At 41.9% G+C, this 19,872-nt stretch overlaps 1 protein-coding gene across 3 annotated transcripts in view; it reads right to left on the reverse strand.

Moving 5' to 3' along the window:
• Window positions 1-11,627: 11,627 nt before the first annotated feature.
• arhgef40 (Rho guanine nucleotide exchange factor (GEF) 40) overlaps window positions 11,628-19,872 on the reverse strand; it is a 45,791-nt gene continuing 37,546 nt past the window's right edge. For all 3 annotated transcript variants that reach the window (XM_086277651.1, XM_086277660.1, XM_086277642.1), the window contains exons 23-27: window positions 19,415-19,595; window positions 17,410-17,520; window positions 14,482-14,591; window positions 11,952-11,995; window positions 11,628-11,774 (exon numbers count right to left, since the gene is read on the reverse strand). In XM_086277651.1, the coding sequence (XP_086133777.1) occupies window positions 11,969-11,995; window positions 14,482-14,591; window positions 17,410-17,520; window positions 19,415-19,595 (429 nt within the window). In that variant the 3' untranslated portion in view covers window positions 11,628-11,774; window positions 11,952-11,968. The remainder of the gene's footprint in view (window positions 11,775-11,951; window positions 11,996-14,481; window positions 14,592-17,409; window positions 17,521-19,414; window positions 19,596-19,872) is intronic.

The following is a 19,872-nucleotide window of genomic DNA, read 5'->3' on the forward strand; positions in this document are numbered from 1 at the left end:
TCTGTCGAAACTGAACTTGAGGTCAGGCAGAGTTTCATTTCTAGAAAATGTAACAACAACATCAAAGGAAAAATAACAAGTCTGAGTCATTCTTTCTCTGTCTTTGAATGTTCTCCACATCTCCTAGCCAATGCACACTACTGTGTATTGCTGTACCCACTCTAATAGCTAAGCCGCAGCAGGTGCACCATGTCCACACCATGTACCAGCATCAATAGAGTTTGCATGAATAAGTCTCTGGAACACCCCATTTGTTTTGTCATAGACAGAAAGGAGTTTAGGAGTTTCTAATCGTAGATCGCCTCTCCACCAAGTCACGCCAACTCCAGGCACGGTTTACATACACACATCAAAAGCACTGATGGCATGATAATTTGGGACCTTTAATGATTTATTTGAATTCTTTCCACTGTGAAATACGTGAACACATTTGAGTTCATTTCAGATTTTTTGGGATCTAATCAAGATAGGCTCAAATAAATGTCTGTTAGCAATATACACCTTTTGGCATGAGTCTAGCTCAGCGGTCCCCAACCTCCGTGAGTCGTTTGGTACCGGGCCGCGAGAGTTGAGGCTCAGGTGTGAAATGTATGGTTTTCAGGGTTTTTATCGGTTTTCAGCGTTATTTTGTTATCGTTTTTATTGTTAACTCGGTTTTCCTTGGTCTTTTCACGTGTGTTATGAATAAATCTTCTTTTTTTCGGTACAGGTACTAGTTTTATTTTGTTGTATTTATCCGCGACACCTTAAAGGCCGGTCCGTGAAAATATTGTCGGGCATAAACCGGTCCGTGGTGCAAAAAAGGTTGGGGACCGCTGGTCTAGCCGACTTCTTTCATGGCAGAAATGGTAGATTTTAAAATGGTTTGTTTCCTGGGACGGACCCAGTCTTTAGGTTTTAGTCCACACATTTTCAGCAGGGTTGACATCTAAGCTTTGGGAAGGCCATTCCAGAAGCTTTAATGTGTATTTGCACACGATATCCAAGTTTCAGACATCTAGCTGTTGATTCGAGGTGAATTTGAATAATTTGAAGGTAGCCCTCCTTCTTCATCATTCCATGCAATGTACCAGAACAACTGGCAGCAAAACATCCCCCAAGCATGATGCCGCCACCACCATGCTTGGCAGCTGGTACAGCGTTTATAAGTTTTACAGTCTCACCTCTACTCCTCCATCCTTTCGTCATTGTAGCCAGTTAATGCAGTCTTTGTCTCGTTTGATCATAAAATGTTTCTCCAGAAGGCCAATTTAAGTTGAGTTTGAAGCTGTTGATTTTGGCGCAGGTGCTTCTTTCTTGGTCAGCACCCCGCTCCTTGGGTCTTCTTCTACACCTTGGCAACATGGTCACACATCAGAATAACTTGTACTTACAAACAGTCATTTGAACTGATAATCTTGGAATCTGCAGTTGTTAAGAAATGGCTCAAAGAGAGCTTCCAGACTCATGTAAATCTACAGTTCTTCTACCTAGATCTTCACTGGATTCCTTCGACTTTCCCATTATTCTAAGTATTGGTCAGTGCAAAGAATGCTATCAAACAAATCTGTTTTATCCTGCAAGGAGAAACTACCAGTTGAAGTAAATCATGATCACTAACAAGAAGTTAACATCCCTTGGCCTAGTCAGGTTAAAAGAGATTCTAGAGCATTCAGAACCCCTTAGTAAAAGATTTCAGTGAGTTTTCAGACTTTTGACCGTGTGTATATTACAGAAAATCCCAAATTAATACAAACTTGTGTACTCAGTTCTTTAGATTAAAGATATGTCCTGTATAATAATTCCCGGTGTTGTTGTCTGTGAGGTCTTAAGGGAACAGTGACATTGACACTGAGCTTATGGTAGCTACATTAGCAACAAGAGCATTTTGTGTGATTTTGACCTTGACTTTCATATCCGCCATCACACAAAATTTAAACACGATATCCTGAAAACAGTGGATTCCAGACTACTGACAAGCAAAAGCCTTTTTCATTAGTACCTAGTCAAATCGACTTGCCACAGTTTTGAGGGTTTTCCATTAGGCCATAGTACTCCGTACCAGGTACTAAAATAGTACCTGCTCGACCGTGGTTCCAAGTGATCCAAGCAGGTAGTAAAAAATGACGTCGTCAGACTCCATGCCACCGATTGCCTGGTCAGTGGCGTCACTCGATGAGCCATGCGAGCGCCCCATTCACGAAAATCAAAACTGTCATTTTTGAAACTAGACAACAAGGGAAATGGCTATAAAAATCAACCCCCTGGTCCCAGAGTCAACGAAAAGCCACAGACCAAGCAGCAGACATGCCTTCACTTTGACATTCACCTTTGTCACACGCTTGGCCGTGTTGCTATGACGATGACCAAGCACATTAGGTGGTACTCTATTGTAATGGAAAACCAGTCGATCCGAGTCGAGTTGTGGTGAATCGATCTTAGTAGGTACTAATGGAAAAGGGGCTAAACAGAACCGATTACATACTAGAATAAATAACTCAAGACAAAGAAGTGGTTAAACACAACAAAAGAAACTCACACAGATTTATTTAATTAGGTTTTTTATTTACTTCAGCCTACAACACTGACCTTTATGACTTTGTAGGAGTGTAGGGTCACCACTGGAGACACAGAAAGCTGTTTTGTGAGCTCTTTAAAGCTCAATTTCTATCATTTAATCATTAGTTATTATTAATCTCTGGCTCTCTTCCACAGCGTGTCTTTGTCCTGTTTTTGACCCCTCATCCCCAACCGGTTGCAGCAGATGGCTGCTCCACCCAGAGGCTGCTTCTGCCTGAGGTTTCTTCCTGTTAAAAGGAAGTTTTTCCTTCACACTGTCGCCAAAACGCTTGCTCAGTCATGTGGTTGCTGTAGTTTTCTCTGTATAATAGAATCTGGAGGCAACCGTTGCTGTGATTTGGTGCTATATAAATAAAATAGACTTGAATATCAAAAAGGTAATTGTTTGGATCCCTTTGAAACATTTAAAGAACGAGCACAACTATGCACAGCTTTTCATTTTGTCCAACAGAATCAAGGCTGATGATCTCTTGATGTACGCTGATACAGAGCAAGCGGGTTTTATTCAAGCTTCATTTAAACCCACAGTCCTCAAAGTGCAGCAGGCCAGCGGTGGCCTCTGTTAACAATTCATGCAGCCCCCTAACAACTCCAAAAGAATGCCCTTCTGTACATTTCATTCATCCGGTGCTGCTACATTATGTCACACTGCAAAGTAGTTGCACTGACTGTGACCAAAGGAGCTTTCTCTTTAGGTTTTAACTTTTCTCTGTCTTAAACCTACTTAACATTATCAAATAAAGCTGGGTTACTAAGCAGAAAAAATACAAACACTGAATATTTGCACACGTTTAAAAACCCCTGATTTAAAGCATGGTGCTGCCATTCCACTGAGACTGAAATAGTAAGTGCTGCTAGCTGGCACACAACCTCCAAAATAAGCCAGAAAGACAGGCATTTTTGGCATTCTGTTCCCTTATAAAGTTAGGTTGTACACATACAGCAGCTACACCTTCACAACCTACAACCAACCACCACGAACAACCACATGAATTTAAACCCTTGAGACTGTTTATTCATAACTTTGAAACCCTTGTGTTTCAGTCTTTGAATATAAAGAAACAGCAGTTAAAGATGATTTACAGCTCATCATCTGCTGAACAAAGCACGTCTCCTACTTCACAGGACGACATATGCAGTGTATCTTTACTGGAGGTTTCCGGTCTAAACATCACAGCACTGTAAGCTGCATTCGGTTTCCATTCTTGTGATGTCACCAAATCCTGTTTGTGTTGAACTGAACTGAAGCAAAGAGAAACTTTTTCCCCTTCAGCAGATAAATGTGTCATACTGTGCACAAAGCTCGACATCATTCCACACAGTCAAACATCAAAGGGAAGCAACAAAAAAGCGAGACATCATTTGGAATCGAGGGGACTTTAAAAGTAAGACCGCTTCTTTGTTTCTTGGTGGGTTTATCACAAATGGCCGGTTTTAAATTAGTTGCAGTCTCTGGAATCTATGCTTATATATATATATATATATATATATATATATATTCATTACACTTTCAGCCACTGTATGCCATCAGTTTTAGAGCTATATCAACTTGCACTGAAAGTAAGATCCTATTATTGCTTGGCTGGAAATAAGAAGTTATTTGACAGGTCTTGATTTAGCTCAAATATTTTCAGGAGATCTTTGCCCTCAGCTTTATCTGCTCCGGCTGGGTCTGCATTTTAAGCTCCCAAATGCTGAGTTAAACACAGACTTTGTTTTTTTGTTTTCTTTCTGCAGTGTGCTCTCATGTTCACTTGCAAGCTGCACCGTGGCTTAGAGAGTGAACAGTTAAAGGGCAAATGACAACAACAACAACAACAAATAAGCCAGTCAAATCTACAGTATGTGGGCCAGGGTGCATGCGGAGTGACAAAGCCCACGCGCCTCATCCGCGAGCTCTCAAAGAGAGTTCCAGAGTGAAATTCAAAATATATGACATTAACAAAAAAGCCACTTTGGGAAGTATTTCTCTTTACATTTCAGGTGCGTTCATATTCTTTCTTTTCAGCAAACAAGAGCTGTAGTATAAAAAGCGTTTAGGCGTAACCTCTGTTCCTACTTTTCCGCATGAGGTGCAGAAGAAATCACAAGTGTGAATGTTTCTCAGCTCCAGTCCTTGGTTTTAACATTTTAAACGTGTTGTGCTCTGAAGGTAAATGTTGGCTGGGAAATTCAAATGTCTTTGCTGACGCAGAACATATCTCCTGGATCAGCCATTGTAAGCCCGCTATTGTGTATCTGAGAGTGACTGACTAAAGTCTGTGGCATATGTGCCGTGCATGCCTGCCTCAGTGTGTGCACATAGTAAATCACTTTGTGTATACGAGCGTGTGCATGAGCATGTTTTGCACGTCAGCAGGTTATATATGTGTATACAAGTGCATATAAGCTCCGTCTGCTGATGTCCCCACAACTGTACTCCGTGCATTTTGGCCTTGCGCGTGCATGTATGCATGTGTGTGTATGAGTGTGTGCTCGTCTCCCCCTTTTTTCTCTGTTTGTGTTTGTGTGTGTGTATGCACACTACATATGTGTATGTGTTTGCGGCTGCCACAATGGCATCATCACCCGCCCCTGACGCTTTGATTGTTTTCTCCGCCGCAGCAGAAATACACCAATTAATATGCAGAGAGTGAGTGAGACAGAGATGCACACACACACACACACACACACACATACAAAAACAAAACAAAACCAAAAAAAAGAGAAACAGCCGTAGGGAGGGAGATGAGGAGGGAGGTGCAATGGAAAGAAGAGTGAGGAGGGGAGGTGGGGGGTGGGCAGAAGAGATGGCACAGAGAAGGAGAGAGAGGTAAAGAATAGGGGAGATGAAATGAAAGATGAGGAAAGTATATGTGTGTGTGTGAGAGAGAGAGGGAAAGGGAGAGAAACAGAGAGCAAAAGGGGGAGAGAGATGGAGCGAGATAAGGTGGCGAGGGTGGAGGGGATGATGGGGAGGGGGCGCATAGATGGTGGGGATGAAATCTGATAGATGTTTGAGTAAAAACAAGAGAAGGAGAGAAAGAGAAAAGAGTGAGGGATGGGGCTGAGGTGATGGAGGAGGAGGGGATCAATATGTACATATTCAGTGAGATATGTTGGCAAATCAATTGAAAGGAGGGGAGGAGGAATTGATCTGGGGGCTGGTGGAGGAGGAGGAGGTAGAGGTGGGAGAAGGGTGGCGGGGGGGGGGGGGGGGTCACAAGGAGGAAGGGAGGGAGGGAGAGAAGGAGGTGATGGAGGAGGAGTGCAGAGGTGGAGTGATATGTGGCTACGGCTGCTGTCCTTTTTGTCGCAGTGTCAGGGTATTGATACTGTAATACACCCCCCCACTTCACCCCAACACACACACACACCATCTCACCCCCCATCACAATGCTGCCGTGACAACGTCTGTCGCGGCGACGCCTACTGGCACAATGCAGCCACAATACTGAGGGCACTGAAGCATCTCTCACACACACACACACTCAGAGAGAGAGCAGAGCAGGCCACAGAGAAAGAGAAAAAAAGGAGGGAGGGAATAAAAAGAAAAAAAGGGGGGAGGGAGGGGTGAGATATAAGGAGGGAGAGGAGGAGATTAAGAGGGAGGAAGATGGATGGATAAAAAAGGAGAGAGAAAAGGATGGAGATGGAGAGGAAAAGGGGGTGGGGGTGTGGATTGATGGAGAGACAGGAGCGAAGGGAGGGACGGAAGGAATGAAGGAGGGAGGTGGAGGAGAGATATGGTGGGATAATATTACATGTGTAAAATGCCGGAGGGTGTGTGCCCATAGAAACATGTTTAATGGCTTTTATGATTGCGGGGAAGGTTGTGTGAGGTGTGTGTTTTTTTGGCAGAGTGATGTATGCGGCGTACGGGTGCGAACAACAAAGTGTTTTGTGACAAATGTGTGACGATGCCCACGTGTTTGCATGGACAGTGCACTGCGTACCTGTGTCTAGACGGCGTGGGTAAACACAACGCACAAAAGCCCGCACACGCATATGCGGTTGTTGTTTTAGGATTTTAGGGCAATTTGTATCAATTTTAGACCTCTTGAATCCTAAGTGCCTAAATGTTTCAGCAACAGTTGAAAAAAGAAAAGAAAAAAGAAGCGTAATCTGTGAGACCAACTGGAAACATTTTCAAAAAAAACGGCACATTTGTCCTCTTTAGTTGGCACGAATGCAACATGTTGTTGACTGTCGTGACATGTTTTGCCCATTTTGGACATGGTTTTCTGAAGAAGTGAGGGTGAGAAAGGTTGAATTTCATGAGAAAACCCTAACAATAACAAAACCAAAACTGGCCGTTACACCTGAAATCATTTGTCAGGTTTTAAAGTTTCCTCCTCTGTGCTTGAAATCACTGGTGTCGAACTTCTACTCAGAGCAGAAAAATCAAAAGAAATAATTTATTTTTTAAAGAAAGAAAAAAAACTGACTGCTTTGACCTCCCTTTGCCAAAATGTCTGCGCTGGCATATTACTGTATCTGCCCCCCCCCTCAACATGCACTCTCATTTACAAAAGAAACGCTTGGCTGGCTGCCTATAAGTCAGTTTATCCGCGTGAGATGACCAACGTCCTTTTTTTCCCCTTTTCCCCCCCTAACACTATCTCATACAGTGTGTGTGTGTGTATGATCTATAGTCCCCCCACCCTTCTCCTACTTCCATCACCCTCTCCCCTCCTCCCTCCCTCACCCTAACCCTTCTTAATATGATGTAAAAAGCTAATCGCATGCAAATGTCTGTTGTCCCGGTAACCGGGCCTGAAAAATCCCTTTGATGTTTCCCCCGACTCATTCTCTTCACGTTCTCTTTGTTCGCCACAGTCTCGCTGCTTTGTCAACATCCCCCCTTTTACCCCGCTCACTCTCTCTCCTTCATCCTTCCTGCAGCTCTCTCGGCCCTCGCTCTTGGTTCTCTACATTAGGAAAGAAAGAAGAAGAAGAAGGAGGAGGAGGAAAAAAGTTCTAACTCTACTTTGTGTCTCCCTCTTTCTATAAGCCCCCCTTTTCTATTCTTCCACTTCTTTTTTTCCCTCCCCCTGCCTGGTTACCCCCCCCACCCACCCGCTCTCGTGCTCCTGCTCTCCCCTTGACTGTGCCTCTCTGTCTGTCTGCCCCTTCGCCCTCGCTCATTTCCCATCATTCCCACCTACTGTCTCCTGTCCTTCTCTTCTGTCGATCCCTTTCTCTCGCTCTCTCAGTTCTGCCCCTTCCTGTCCCCCCCTCCTGCTCCTCCTTCTTCTTTACCCAGCCTTTATCTCTCATTCCTCTCTCTGTGTCCCTCACATGCACAGATGGACACACACTCATGCTCTCAAAGTGCACTCCCCTCCTTTCGAGAATTTGATCCCTGGAACTATTTGATATGGCGCTGCACTGTAGTTATCTAATCATTCGGGGTTTTGTGAGGCAGCAGCACAGCTGGCTTCCACAGGAGACCCCGGCACTCATTACTGCAAGATTTTTTGGTTTTTTTTGGAGGGGGGTTACAAGGTTACAGGCCTCATTTTGAGGTTTACACCCTGCTGCAAAAGGTTCAAGCGCAACAAACCACCCACCCACCCAGCTCTTCAGATCCCCCTCTGTTGAGGCTGGGAACTTTAATTCAGTTTTATTTAAAAAAAAAAAAAAAAATCAAGTACGTACAACATGCATGTCAAACAATCCACATTGCTTCCAAAAAATGTAAACATCAGGCAAAGTGTTTCATACAAAAAAATAAAAAATAAAGAGAGAAGTTTCTATACATTAATACTGCCTTACAAAGTGCCATACAAAAGTGAGAGATTCTGCATATGACAATTTATGCTGCAGTAGGAATGAAAGATGGTGTTCATTACATTGCTTCCAATATAATGCAATGTACCAAACAGCTAAAGGCTATGAAGTTTACAGACTTCTCCGAGCCAACAAATTACATATTGATTCAGAAACGGCTCAATAGCCATTTGCAATTTGTGAATTTGGATGCAGATATGAAACGTGCTGCTGCTGCTGTCTGCAGACATGAGCTTGACCTCCTGTTGCTGCCGGCATTCGCTACCTGCCGGTCTCATATTGTACCTTAAGCATGGTATTGTCTGATACACATGCTACTCAATCAAAGCGGCGAGTGCATGTTTATTGGTTTTACTGCCTGAATGCTTGCCGTCATGAAATATGAATAACACAGTGAAATGCTGAAACCTTTCGGGGCCGTGTCATGAGATAAAATGGTATGTTTTGTGTATCTTGTGCATCTTTTTGCACATTTCCTTATAATTCATTTCAACTTCAGAGAATGAGGACATAACTTTTTGTGTATGGGCCCACCAACAACAAGTCTCCACAGAGTAGTACAGGAAGTGCAAGCTTGTCTAATCTTTTTCTTCTGTTAGTGTTGAGGTTTGATATCTCAAAGAAAAATGTGACATTCTAGAGAAAAAACAACAACTGTTTTGTTCATGGTATAAGTTAGATAAGAAAATTGACTTGAATCTCAATATTAAATATTAGGGATTTATGCAACTAGTCGACTAGACATAGCTGCCCTTTGACACTAACCTGATAGCTGAATCCTTCTGTGTCCAACTTTTAGGAAGCAAATGATCAATGTAAAATCACATTAAGATTTGATCCACTCTCTGTGACATCACAGAGGCCCGAGTAGTCAAAACTGTCTCAAACAGTGTTTATTGGCAGTCTGAAGCCTAAACCTTTGTGCCATGCATGTACTGTGACCCCATTATTTGGCCACTGGTATTTGAACGCCTGCCTGGAAAAAACAAGGCTACTGTTGCTAGCACCGCTTGGATTAGCTAAACTCTGCAAACTTATCTGACGTTGTGTGCGTTTGCAATATTATATACAGCGCACATTTCAGCAACATTTAAGACATGGTTTGATTAACGAGGAACATGATTAAGTATTTATTGTATCTCCTAAGATGTAAATGAAATATTTGTTTGGCTAATGTTTAGCATGAAACTTTAAAGTAAAGAGTTTTAAATTATTTCTGAGGTTTTCTGTCTTTTATGCTAGTCGACTAGTTTCTATTTTCTTTCATTTAAAGAACTTGTAAAGTAGTTGCCTGGAAGATTCCTACTGAATACAAACTAGCAGTAGGTTAGCGGACATTAGCCTAAGCCTGCTGACAAAACTATGCTAGCTACTTTGTTTCCAATCTTTATGCTAAAGTAATCACCTGACAGTCATTATCAGTAAGTGTTATAAGACAAAATCAAATAAAGCAATATTTTTTTTTATCATATTTTAACAGCATTAGCAAGAAAAAACACCATGTCTTCTTTAAAACTTCCACATTCCCCCTCAGAAGTATATGAAAACCATGATTTTGGAACTATGACTTCCAGATTTAAGAATTCTTTAGAAAAATGCATGAACGTATATTTAAAAAAAAAAACAAAAACATAAAAAGCTTTAGCTGCACTGTCAGCATTTTAGGTATCTGTATTGAGTCTAGCTTTCCTTCCATTTCTCATTTCTGTATACAGACAACATACCTTTAAAATTCAGGATAACGAAATCAGGGTCATACCATGTTCCCAGAGTCCTTTGTTCCCCAGCTTATAATAGGATCCCAAATTCGCTTAATATGATGTGGGTCTAACCCAAACACAACAGGAGGATTGATGTGCGTTAAAAGAGTATAGAATTGCCAAACATAGGACCCTGGGAACATAAATACAGTTCTGAGGAATCCCATGTCAACCAATCTGAACTAGACTTTCCAAACTGTAATTTTCTACCGGGGGGGGGAGAGAAACATGAAAATAATAGTTTTGGGATATTTTAGGAAAATGTCTTCCTTTAAGCAAGAAGCTAAGAGATTAGATTTAATTAATTCTCTGAAAAGAATTAGATGTAGTTCATGTCTTCTAGCCACAAGAATAAAAGCAGTAAAACCACAAATTAGCACAACAAACAGACCCACCTTTCTCCATTTTATGGAGACAGCATTCCAATGAGGAATGCCCGTACTAAATGTACAGAAATCATCATTGCACAGTCACCCATTTTATACCTTTGGCATATAGAATATGGCATTTTACACAGCAATGTTCTTCAGTACTCCGAAGAACATTTTTAAGGCACCAATATGTTGCTGATGTAAGTTACACTTTAAAGAAGACTAAATACCATTTTGCCTTTAAATTGTGGCCACTGTTAATAAAGAAAAACAACACGTTAGCTTAAATGAAACACTCTAACACAATGTATAACAGTCTGATATGATGCTGTAAATCCTTCCTGGTCTTCATCAAGGCAAAGCTCACGGCATGCGTTTCAAATGTAACCTTGCCTGTCGTTGATGTGGTCACTGTACCAGGCTCGAAACTGGTCACAGTGAGTGTGCGGGCATGAGAATGTGAACAGTGCTCCACTGTCTTGTAACAATAAGAGTGACTGCATGTGTTGAGGGACATTGTGTGTTGTGTGTGTGAATGTGAGCGTGTGTATATGCTCACACCACCCTTGCTTAATTTACATAGATGCAATCGCACCTAGGCTATGCCACGCATTTTTACACAGGTAGGGAAAACGAAAAAAAGCGTACAGTACTCCATTCTGCGTTATGAAAATGATAAAGAACATAACACATTCTAAATCTGCAATCCAACGGTGGATTTACGCCCTGCATATTACTTCCCGTTTATTATCAGATGCTGGAGCATGTGATGCGTACAGTCAGCCAGCCGAGGCAGTCAGTGGTTCAGACCAAGTGGTTTGGCCTAGTGGGGAGTCGTGGGGCAGACAATGGCCGCACTGTGTGGCTGAAGTGCCTTTGGTGTCAATGACTCTGCCAGCAACTGAGACTGGCAGATCCAAAATGGCGGAGCGCAGAGAGTCCCGCTGGTGCTTGTCATGATTTAAACAGGACAGTTTTGATCCTTTTTGGATGCAGATTTTCTTTGGTGGGGGGTCATATCAGAGCTGGGAGGTTTTAAAAGTGGAGAAAAGCAGTGCTGTGCTGCGCCGCTTAATCTGCTGGCACTTTATTTATTTTAAAGAGACGGACGGGGAAAGGGGAAGGAGAGAAAGCATGTGGGAGAAGTTCAAAAGGGTGATGGGGGGGGGGGGGGGGGGGGGGGGGGGATGAGGAGGGCTCTCTTTCTCTCATTTTGTCTTCTTCCTCTTCAAAGTCCAGTTTGGCTCGCCCAGAGGTGGAACTGAGATGTTTAAAAACTTCAAAAAAAAAAAAAAAATCTGAGGTCCAGTTTCTGGTTGAAGCGACAGAAAGAGAAGAAAATATTAATAGTGACACATGCAGAAATCCCCAGAATAAAGAATGACTAAAATAAATGCGATCAGCGTGGGAATGCAGCGACATGAGCAGCGCATGTAAAGTGGCAGAGTGCAGAAAAAAAAGAAACGTGTGATAAACAGAGTAAACTTACGCTTATTGAGATGACAGTCACACAGCTGTAGAGGGAGACTGGCTCTGAGGAGGAAGAAACAGTCGCATTTTTACATTCGGCGCTTAAGTGTGCGTACACACCAAAAATGTGCGTGCACCCGTGCGCAAGCGGCAAATCCTCCCTCTGTTGTCGAATATGTGCATATCGCTGTCTGCGTGTTTGCCCTATCTGTTTGGGCTGCGTGTGTCCGTCTGTCTGTCAATCTGTTCCCAGCGCTGTCTGTTTGCTAATCTGTCATATTCTGTTTGCTAGATAAGGAGATTGTGAGAATGTGTGTGTGTTTGTGTGTGTGCACACTGAGCAAATTCATTTAAACTCTACCATGGCGATGGCAGGCAGGTATTGCTGTTTGCTTACAGCCAGATTCATGCAGTGTTTTCACTTTACAAACATACAGAAATGCTTTGACTGGTTTAAAGGATGCCTTTTTAACACAGATCAGCTCAGTGTGAATGAATGACTTTCTTCACCATATCACCACTATGTTACATACAAATGATTCAAAGTACATAGTGCTGTGCAAAAGTCTTGAACCATGAAATAAGTGCGATGATTTACTGAAACGTGTAATCGTGCATGGAAATGCAGCATGTAAGGGTTTATGGAATCTAATGAGCTTGAAAGCCAAAATTTGGTACGACCACCTTTAGTCTTTAGCACAGTCTGAGCACTCTTAGGCAGCTTTCTTGTCGTTTCTTTAGGAATAGTTTCAGGAATAGTTCTGCAGACATTCAAAGGTTTTATTCAGATGTTGGCTGTGTTTCGTTTCATTCTCGGTCAGTCTTTAATCCCACACTGCTTCTGTAATGTTGAGGTCTGGGCTCTGTCATGGCTGGTAGAAAAATACACAGTGATGCACTATCGAGGTATTGGAAGTGTGTTTGGGATCACTGTCATGCTGAAAAGTGAAGCTGTTGCCAGTCAGATGTTGTTCAGATGACATTGCATGGCAGATCAAAATCTGATGGAATTATAAACACAGGAAAGTACCATCTATTTTGTCACCACTCGCTGGAATGTGGCCTCAAGCCACGATCGAGCGTCCCCCTCATACATTTACACAAGAACTGGACTGGAAATCAGTCCAGTTCTTGTGTAATTTGACATTTCTGTGAGGCTTCATTGAGCCCATCTCTCAGGTGCTGTGTCAGGTCTTTAGTGCACATGACTCTCAAATAACTTTACTATTCATCTATTATAGATAGTTTATAGGTCTTTTTGTCTTTCATCCTCGACTTGTCCAGTTACTTCAAATTTCTAAGCACATGCTGCACAAAAACAAGCTGAGATATGTCAGGGTTTCAGCTAATAGCTCTGTGGGAATCACCTTGTTGGTGCAAAGATTCTATATCCCTGGCATTTTTCATAGATTCGACTAAAGAAATTGGAATTTTTGTTTGTAACAGGCCACCAGTAAAAGGTCCCAAAAGATTTAAAATTGGCTCATTGCTTATTTATCTGTTATGTGTAGACACAAAACTGATCAGGTGCCTTTTTTTTTTTTTTTAAACGCTCGAATAAGTTATAGGTCAGTGTCCGGCTTCAAGATCACTTTAAAAGTTACAAGATAAGCGAGAAAATGGGAAGTAAAGTAAAGAGATGAAAGGTGGCTTAAGATTGCTGCAAAATCAATGTTTGTAGACTAATGTTTTAAAGCACTTAGAAAACATAAAAAAAAAAACAAAAGCAGGTGTCACAAGCAAAGAGTAGTTTAGTGACCTGTCAATCACAAGAAGCCATACTCTGGTTTATCATCTTATAATCTAGAACTAATTTAGATAGTGAACATCATGGTTTATTAAATAAGACGGGAAACTAGCCATTCAGGCCACAAACCCATCAGAATAATGTTGACATAAGGTCATAAAACAAATGACAAGATGGGTCATTTTCTCATGTTCTTCCACAGTCAGAGTTATTTCAGCTACCAGGAGTCGTCCATGCTTACCATTAGAAAGAAGGCAAATCTGCTGGCTATGTTCATCTTTTAAATACAGTCTCTTCTTCTATAGTGTCCTTTAAACACACCTCTTTGCTCTTCGCTAAATAATTTTAAAAAATGCTTAGAAATAAAAATGTTTGCTCTGGAGTAATTTGTATGTCTTCAGCCGGCAGTAGCCCACAGATTAAAGGAAATAAGGCAAAGAGAAACAGAACTCTGTGGGCGTTCATGGCTAACATCTTGATACTAATGACGAAGTCATGTTTGTAGGAGTTTAGAAGGGTTGCCTACAACCATATTTAGCTCTGCAAACTAAAGCCTGGGCTTTTAAAAAGGGACTTTTTCAGCAAAGCTCCCCTTCCTAAAAGGCTCTAGAAAACCTAAGAAGATCAAAAAAGACGCTTTCGTTTCCAGCGAGCAGAAAAGCACATTTCTCACTTCAAGTCTATATTAAAACACTGGTGTAGTGTTGAGTAATTACAGGATATAAAAATAGCTTTTATTCACCTCGGCGATCACATGTTATCTTTTGGGCTTGTTACACGTGTATACTTTTTTTTAGCCCACCTGTGAGCAGCTTGTTGATCCAGAGCTTCTCCTGGGGTCCCTCCCAGACGCTGGAGATCCCCCCTCCTTCTGACTCCCGACAGAAGAAGTGTCTGAACAGCTACTGTGGACTGAAGGAGACAGGCAGAGAGAGTGGGGCTGTGTGACAGAGGTCTGTGCCAGACACAGTTAAAACAATCACATTTTGCCGGTGGAGGCACAAATAATAACGCCTTCCTGCGTTTTGAGTAAAATGCACATGCATGGAACAGCTGCGTTTTTAACCTTGTGCACGTTCGCGGTTTAACGGCGCTCGTGTTATAACACTTTCCTGAAAGGAAAAAAGAGATGGAGCGCACGAACGCCAGAAACAAAGAGAGAGGAGTCAGAGTGAGATGGCATTTTTCCCATCCTGTTCAATGAATTTCTAACGCTGTGTTCTGTCCCACAGGACAATTCATGCATTGAAATTCTGAACTGCTGCACTCAATGAGACACCTGGTGAGCAGTATGGGCATTACACTGGGCCATGAATGAGAAATCACTTTGGCTCTGAGACAACAACGGCTGATGGAGGCTGAATGATGGCCCTGGAATCTAAAGGACTGTACTTTAGATTAGGTACTGTGATTTTATTTATTTTTTATTGTTTTATGGAACTATGTGCCTACACCCTTTTTGAAAAATGCAGTTTGACATGTGATACAATTACTAGTATCAGATTGCGTTGTTCATTCAGCAGCATGCTGTGAACCTGTTACTAACCACCCCATATGTATCCATTGTCTCTAAGGCTTTGTCCTCCATGCACTCGGGAGTCTCTAAATTTCTCTTACTGCTTAAACACTGAACAGCTTTTTTAAAGACTGATTAAAATCCACTGGAGTTCTTCCTCTGCTTGTGTTCTACCTCTCCGGCAAGTTTTCTGAAATTAAACCAGGTAACTTTTACACAGTCTTGCAGACCAATAAACACTCAATGTGGAGAGAGTTCATATTGGCCCTACAAGCAGGAAGATGGCACGCTGTCATAAAGGGATGGACATGGACAGCGACAATACTCAGGTGGGCTGTGGAGTATTAATGATGCTCAGTTGGTACCAAGAGGCTCAAAGTGTGGCGACAAATCATGCTCCACAGCGTTGAACCGTTGACATGCTTTCATGTTGTTTAAGCCAAACTCTGACCCTACCATCTGAATACAGAAACGGAGACTCGGACAGCAGGCAACATTTTTATAGTCTTCTGTTGTACAGACAGGAGTGGCACCTGGTGTGGTCTTCTACTGTTGTAGCCCATCTGCTTCAAGGTTTGATGTGTTTTGCATTCACAGATGCTCTTCTGCCTCTATTGTAATGAGTGTTTGTTTGTTTTTTGAGTTAATGCTGCCTTCCTATCAGCTCAAAGGAGTCTGGCCATTCTTCTCTGACCTTTGACATCAACAAAGAACTTTCACCCAGAGAACTGCTGCTCAATGTATATTCTCTCTTTTTTGGACCATTTTCTGTGAACCCTAGAGATGACTGTGTGGGAAAATCAGCAGTTTCTAAAACACTCAGAGCAGCCTGTGCGGCACCAACAACCATGCTATGTTCACAGTCACCTTTCTTTCTCATTCTCATGCTCATTTTGACCTTCAGCAGGTTGTCTTGACCACGTCTACTCGCCTAAATTGAGCTGCTACCATCTGATCAGCCGATTCGATATTTATGTGTAACTAAACAGTGTAGTACTTAATGAAATGTTCAGTGAGTATATATGATAATATCACAGTATTGCTGAAAACTGGATGTATTATTGTAGTGCTGATTAATTCGCAGGTAGTTTTAACTTGTTCTCAAAGTGGGATAGGATTACAAGGGGGCTCCTTTGGAAATAGTTCTTCCCTGTAAAGGATCCCTTCAATTAACAAAACAATATGCAGTTGTAGAAAAAGTACAATGACAAAATGTTTTTTATTAAATTCTTTACTTTTTAACACTCTAAGTGGAACTTTTACCTGAAGGAAAAACTGAATCTGGGACTTATATTATTATTTATAACTTGTTGTTTTGTTACTAGGCCTCAGCCGCACAATGACTTGAAATCCAGATCATTAAAGGATAATGTTGGAATTTTGCCCAGCTCAGTTAGTGATCAGGACAAATTGGCTACATGAACCTAGCCTAGCAGTTTCAATAACGCACCCATGCGAGCGCCAGGCTGCACATTTTGTTTATGGAAGTGAGACAGTTTGTGTCACTGCTTTGAAAACAGTTTAAGGCAGACACACAGTAGCGAGGGCTGTGATGGGATTTGATCATGGCACAAGTAAAACGTGTTTCCACAGTTGAGCTTTTTGACTGCGCCGTATATTCTCCGCAGGCATGTCACAGCTCTTCAAAATTTCTCAGTGTGAGACAAATATCAAAAATTCATAGAGAAGCCCAGGGGTGCACGATTGGAAAGAAAAAAGAAAAAAAGAAAAAGAAAGAAAGAAAATAAGAACAAAATAAAACGTGTACCATATTATTACCTTGTCACATGGGGAGATACACCCAGGACCCGTTTTCTTTCCTATCTGTAATCTCAGGGCCACATCACTTGCAGCTCGGAGAGCAAATTCGAACAATCCAGTAATCCAATCTGGTCACATAAAACTGGGCGAATTCCCGAGGACACAGGTTGTACTGAAAAATGGTTTCAGCTTCCTTTATCTGCGAGCCGAGATGTGGAACAGCGCGCCTCAAACTAAGGAGTGCACCTAACTCAAACATAACGTCCTCCGCCAGATCACATGCTCACTTTTTAACGCTCGAGATAAGCTTAGTTTCCACAACAACGATTTAACACAGCCGGGAAATCAAAACATGAGATCATATTACATTATCATTCCCAATTCTACATGCACCTTTTTTTGTTAAGTCCAAGGCGCCTCAACATCTACAGGTTTGTTCCTTTTTAAACTTACTTCTGTCGCTGAGACTGTAGATGGAGTCCAACTCTGAGCCTGGAGTTCCTGTTGCATCCAACAGAAGCCTACTGGAAACTCCCATGCACAGTGACTCCTTCAAACACAACTCTGTGAGAGCAAAGGCACAAAAATAACTTCATGTTTACCTCATATATTGCAAGCTCGTAGAATATTACCAGTTTTATTTTATTATTAGCTCAGAATATTGTGTTTGTTAGAACAATGCCATCTGAACAGAAGGTAACCACGCCTAAAAACGTGCCGAGCAACTTATTCAGTGTGATACTGCAATCTAAGCCGATGGCAGGAAGCAATGCTGAGGCGCAAGGCTTCATGGATAAAGGAAGGTAGAACGCCTTCATTCACGGCCAACACTTCCTTGTTTTTTGGAAAAATCAAAACAACAAACTGGGCCAGAGGGGATATTTTTACATGATTTCTACTTAAACATCCGCCACCAGATAGCTTATACACATAACAAAGGTGATGACTCAGTCTGAAGGACTTTAACCAAGTGTCCAGAAAATGAAAGGAGATTGGAACAGTGTTATAGTCTGCTTATGATCTGACAACTTGGCACAATGTCCTGTTTAAGGATCCAAATCAATACAGGAGACCTAGAGATCAACAGTGCCGTTTGTCTTCAGAGCAGCAAACTATGTTTGAAGTTGGACAAAGATAACCAGAGTAAATGAAAAATGCAAGTTTTAATAATGATTTCGTTGATTAAGGAGAAAAAAGTTATCCAAACCTGTACGGCTATAAGTAAGTGCCCTCTAAACCTAATAACTGGTTGCTCCACCCTTGGTATCAAGAACTGCATTCAAGTCTTGGTGAACTGGCAGCGAGACTTTCACATCACTGTGGAGGAGCTTTGGCACCTCTTCTTTGCAGGATTGTTGTAATACAGATACATTGGAGGACTTTTGAGCATTAACGGGCAGTTTGAGATGCTTTGACATGACCTTAATCACTCCAAAAAAATTACTTGAGCTTAGATGGTCACACGTTCTTGTTCAGGATTTTCTGGTAGAGAGCAGAATTCATGGTTCCATCAGTTACAACAAGTCGTCCTGAAGCAGCAAAGCAGCCCCGACCATCACACTACCACCACCATGTCTGAGTGCTGGTATGATGGGATTTTTAGGAATTGCTGTGTTAGTTTTTTGCAAATGTAACGGGACTCAAGCCTTGAAAAAGTTCAAATTCTGTCTCGTCAGAATATTTTCCCAACAGTTTTGGGAATCATCAAAATGTTTTCTGTGTTCTTCTTGGTCTGCTGTGGTTTTCTCCTTGAACTCTCCCATGGACGCCATTTTCATCCAGTCTCTTTCTTATTGTCGAATCAAGAACTCTGACCTTATCTGAGGCAAGTGAAGCCTGTAGTTCTTTAATGTTCTTCTGGGGTTGTTTGTGACCTCCTGGATGAGTTTTTGATGTGATGTTGGAGTTACTTTGCTATACCATTTGTGAATAATGGATCATATCGTGGTTCATAGAGTTCCAAAACCTTAAAAATGCTTTGTACCAGTTTCCAGACGGACATAATCAATGACTTTGTTTATCAGCCGTATCTTTTCGATCAGGACATGACGTGTTGCTTTTTGAGACCTTTTAGCCTGCTTCACTTCTATTGAAGTCATTTCTCGATTCATCAGGCCTGGCTGTGGTTTTTGAAACTGAACTCAGCTTTCTAAGACTTAACAAAGGAGGGCAATTATTTTTGCACAACAGGGCCAAGATGGATTTTGACAGCTTTTGCCTCCCTTAAGAAATAAAATCATCATTCAAAAAATACATATTACATCTACTCAGCTTATCTTTGTTGATTATTACAAACTGTTTGATGATCTGAAACGGTGCAAAACAGCAAACAAAAAAAATGAAAATTAGGAAAAAGGAAAATGTTTTCAGTTTTTGTAACAGCACTGTTAAAATATACATTGCTCCTAAGCTGCTGAAGGAATACTGAGCTGTTGCTTATCGAGTTAAAGGTCTTTACCTGTATTGTTGATGGCATGTGTCCACAGCAGATGGGCTATGTCGTGAGTCCAGGCCTCTCGGTCTTCCCTGTCGCGCGCTTGCAGGGTGATGCAGTCTCTGGTCCTCGGGGCCTGTCGGACCCACACCTCGAACTTCACTCCCTCCTCGCCGACGCTCTGAGTCAGGCCCATCTCATTCGTCTGCATGGAGAAGTGTTAAAATCACACACAAACTCTATGACAGGAAGTCTGCTTCTGACACAATCCCACTGCTGGAAATGCTTCATGTGGTTTAGGTGAGGGGAAAGGCAGGACACATGACTGGGAATTCACCAGAGATTTGCCTGCTCTATTTTCACACGAGCACATCTGGACGTCACATTGCCTTTGTGCAAGGAATACGAGAGGTAAAAGGTTTCATGCCCCATCGGTATGCACTGGTCATCTGTGCTTGCACATCTCTATCAGGTGATGTTGT

Source organism: Aulonocara sp. 'chitande type north' Nkhata Bay, linkage group LG3 (assembly GCF_057382095.1).
Source record: "Aulonocara sp. 'chitande type north' Nkhata Bay isolate Kocher_YH1m ecotype deep benthic linkage group LG3, A_spYH_male_GT1.1, whole genome shotgun sequence".
NCBI lineage: Eukaryota > Metazoa > Chordata > Actinopteri > Cichliformes > Cichlidae > Aulonocara > Aulonocara sp. 'chitande type north' Nkhata Bay.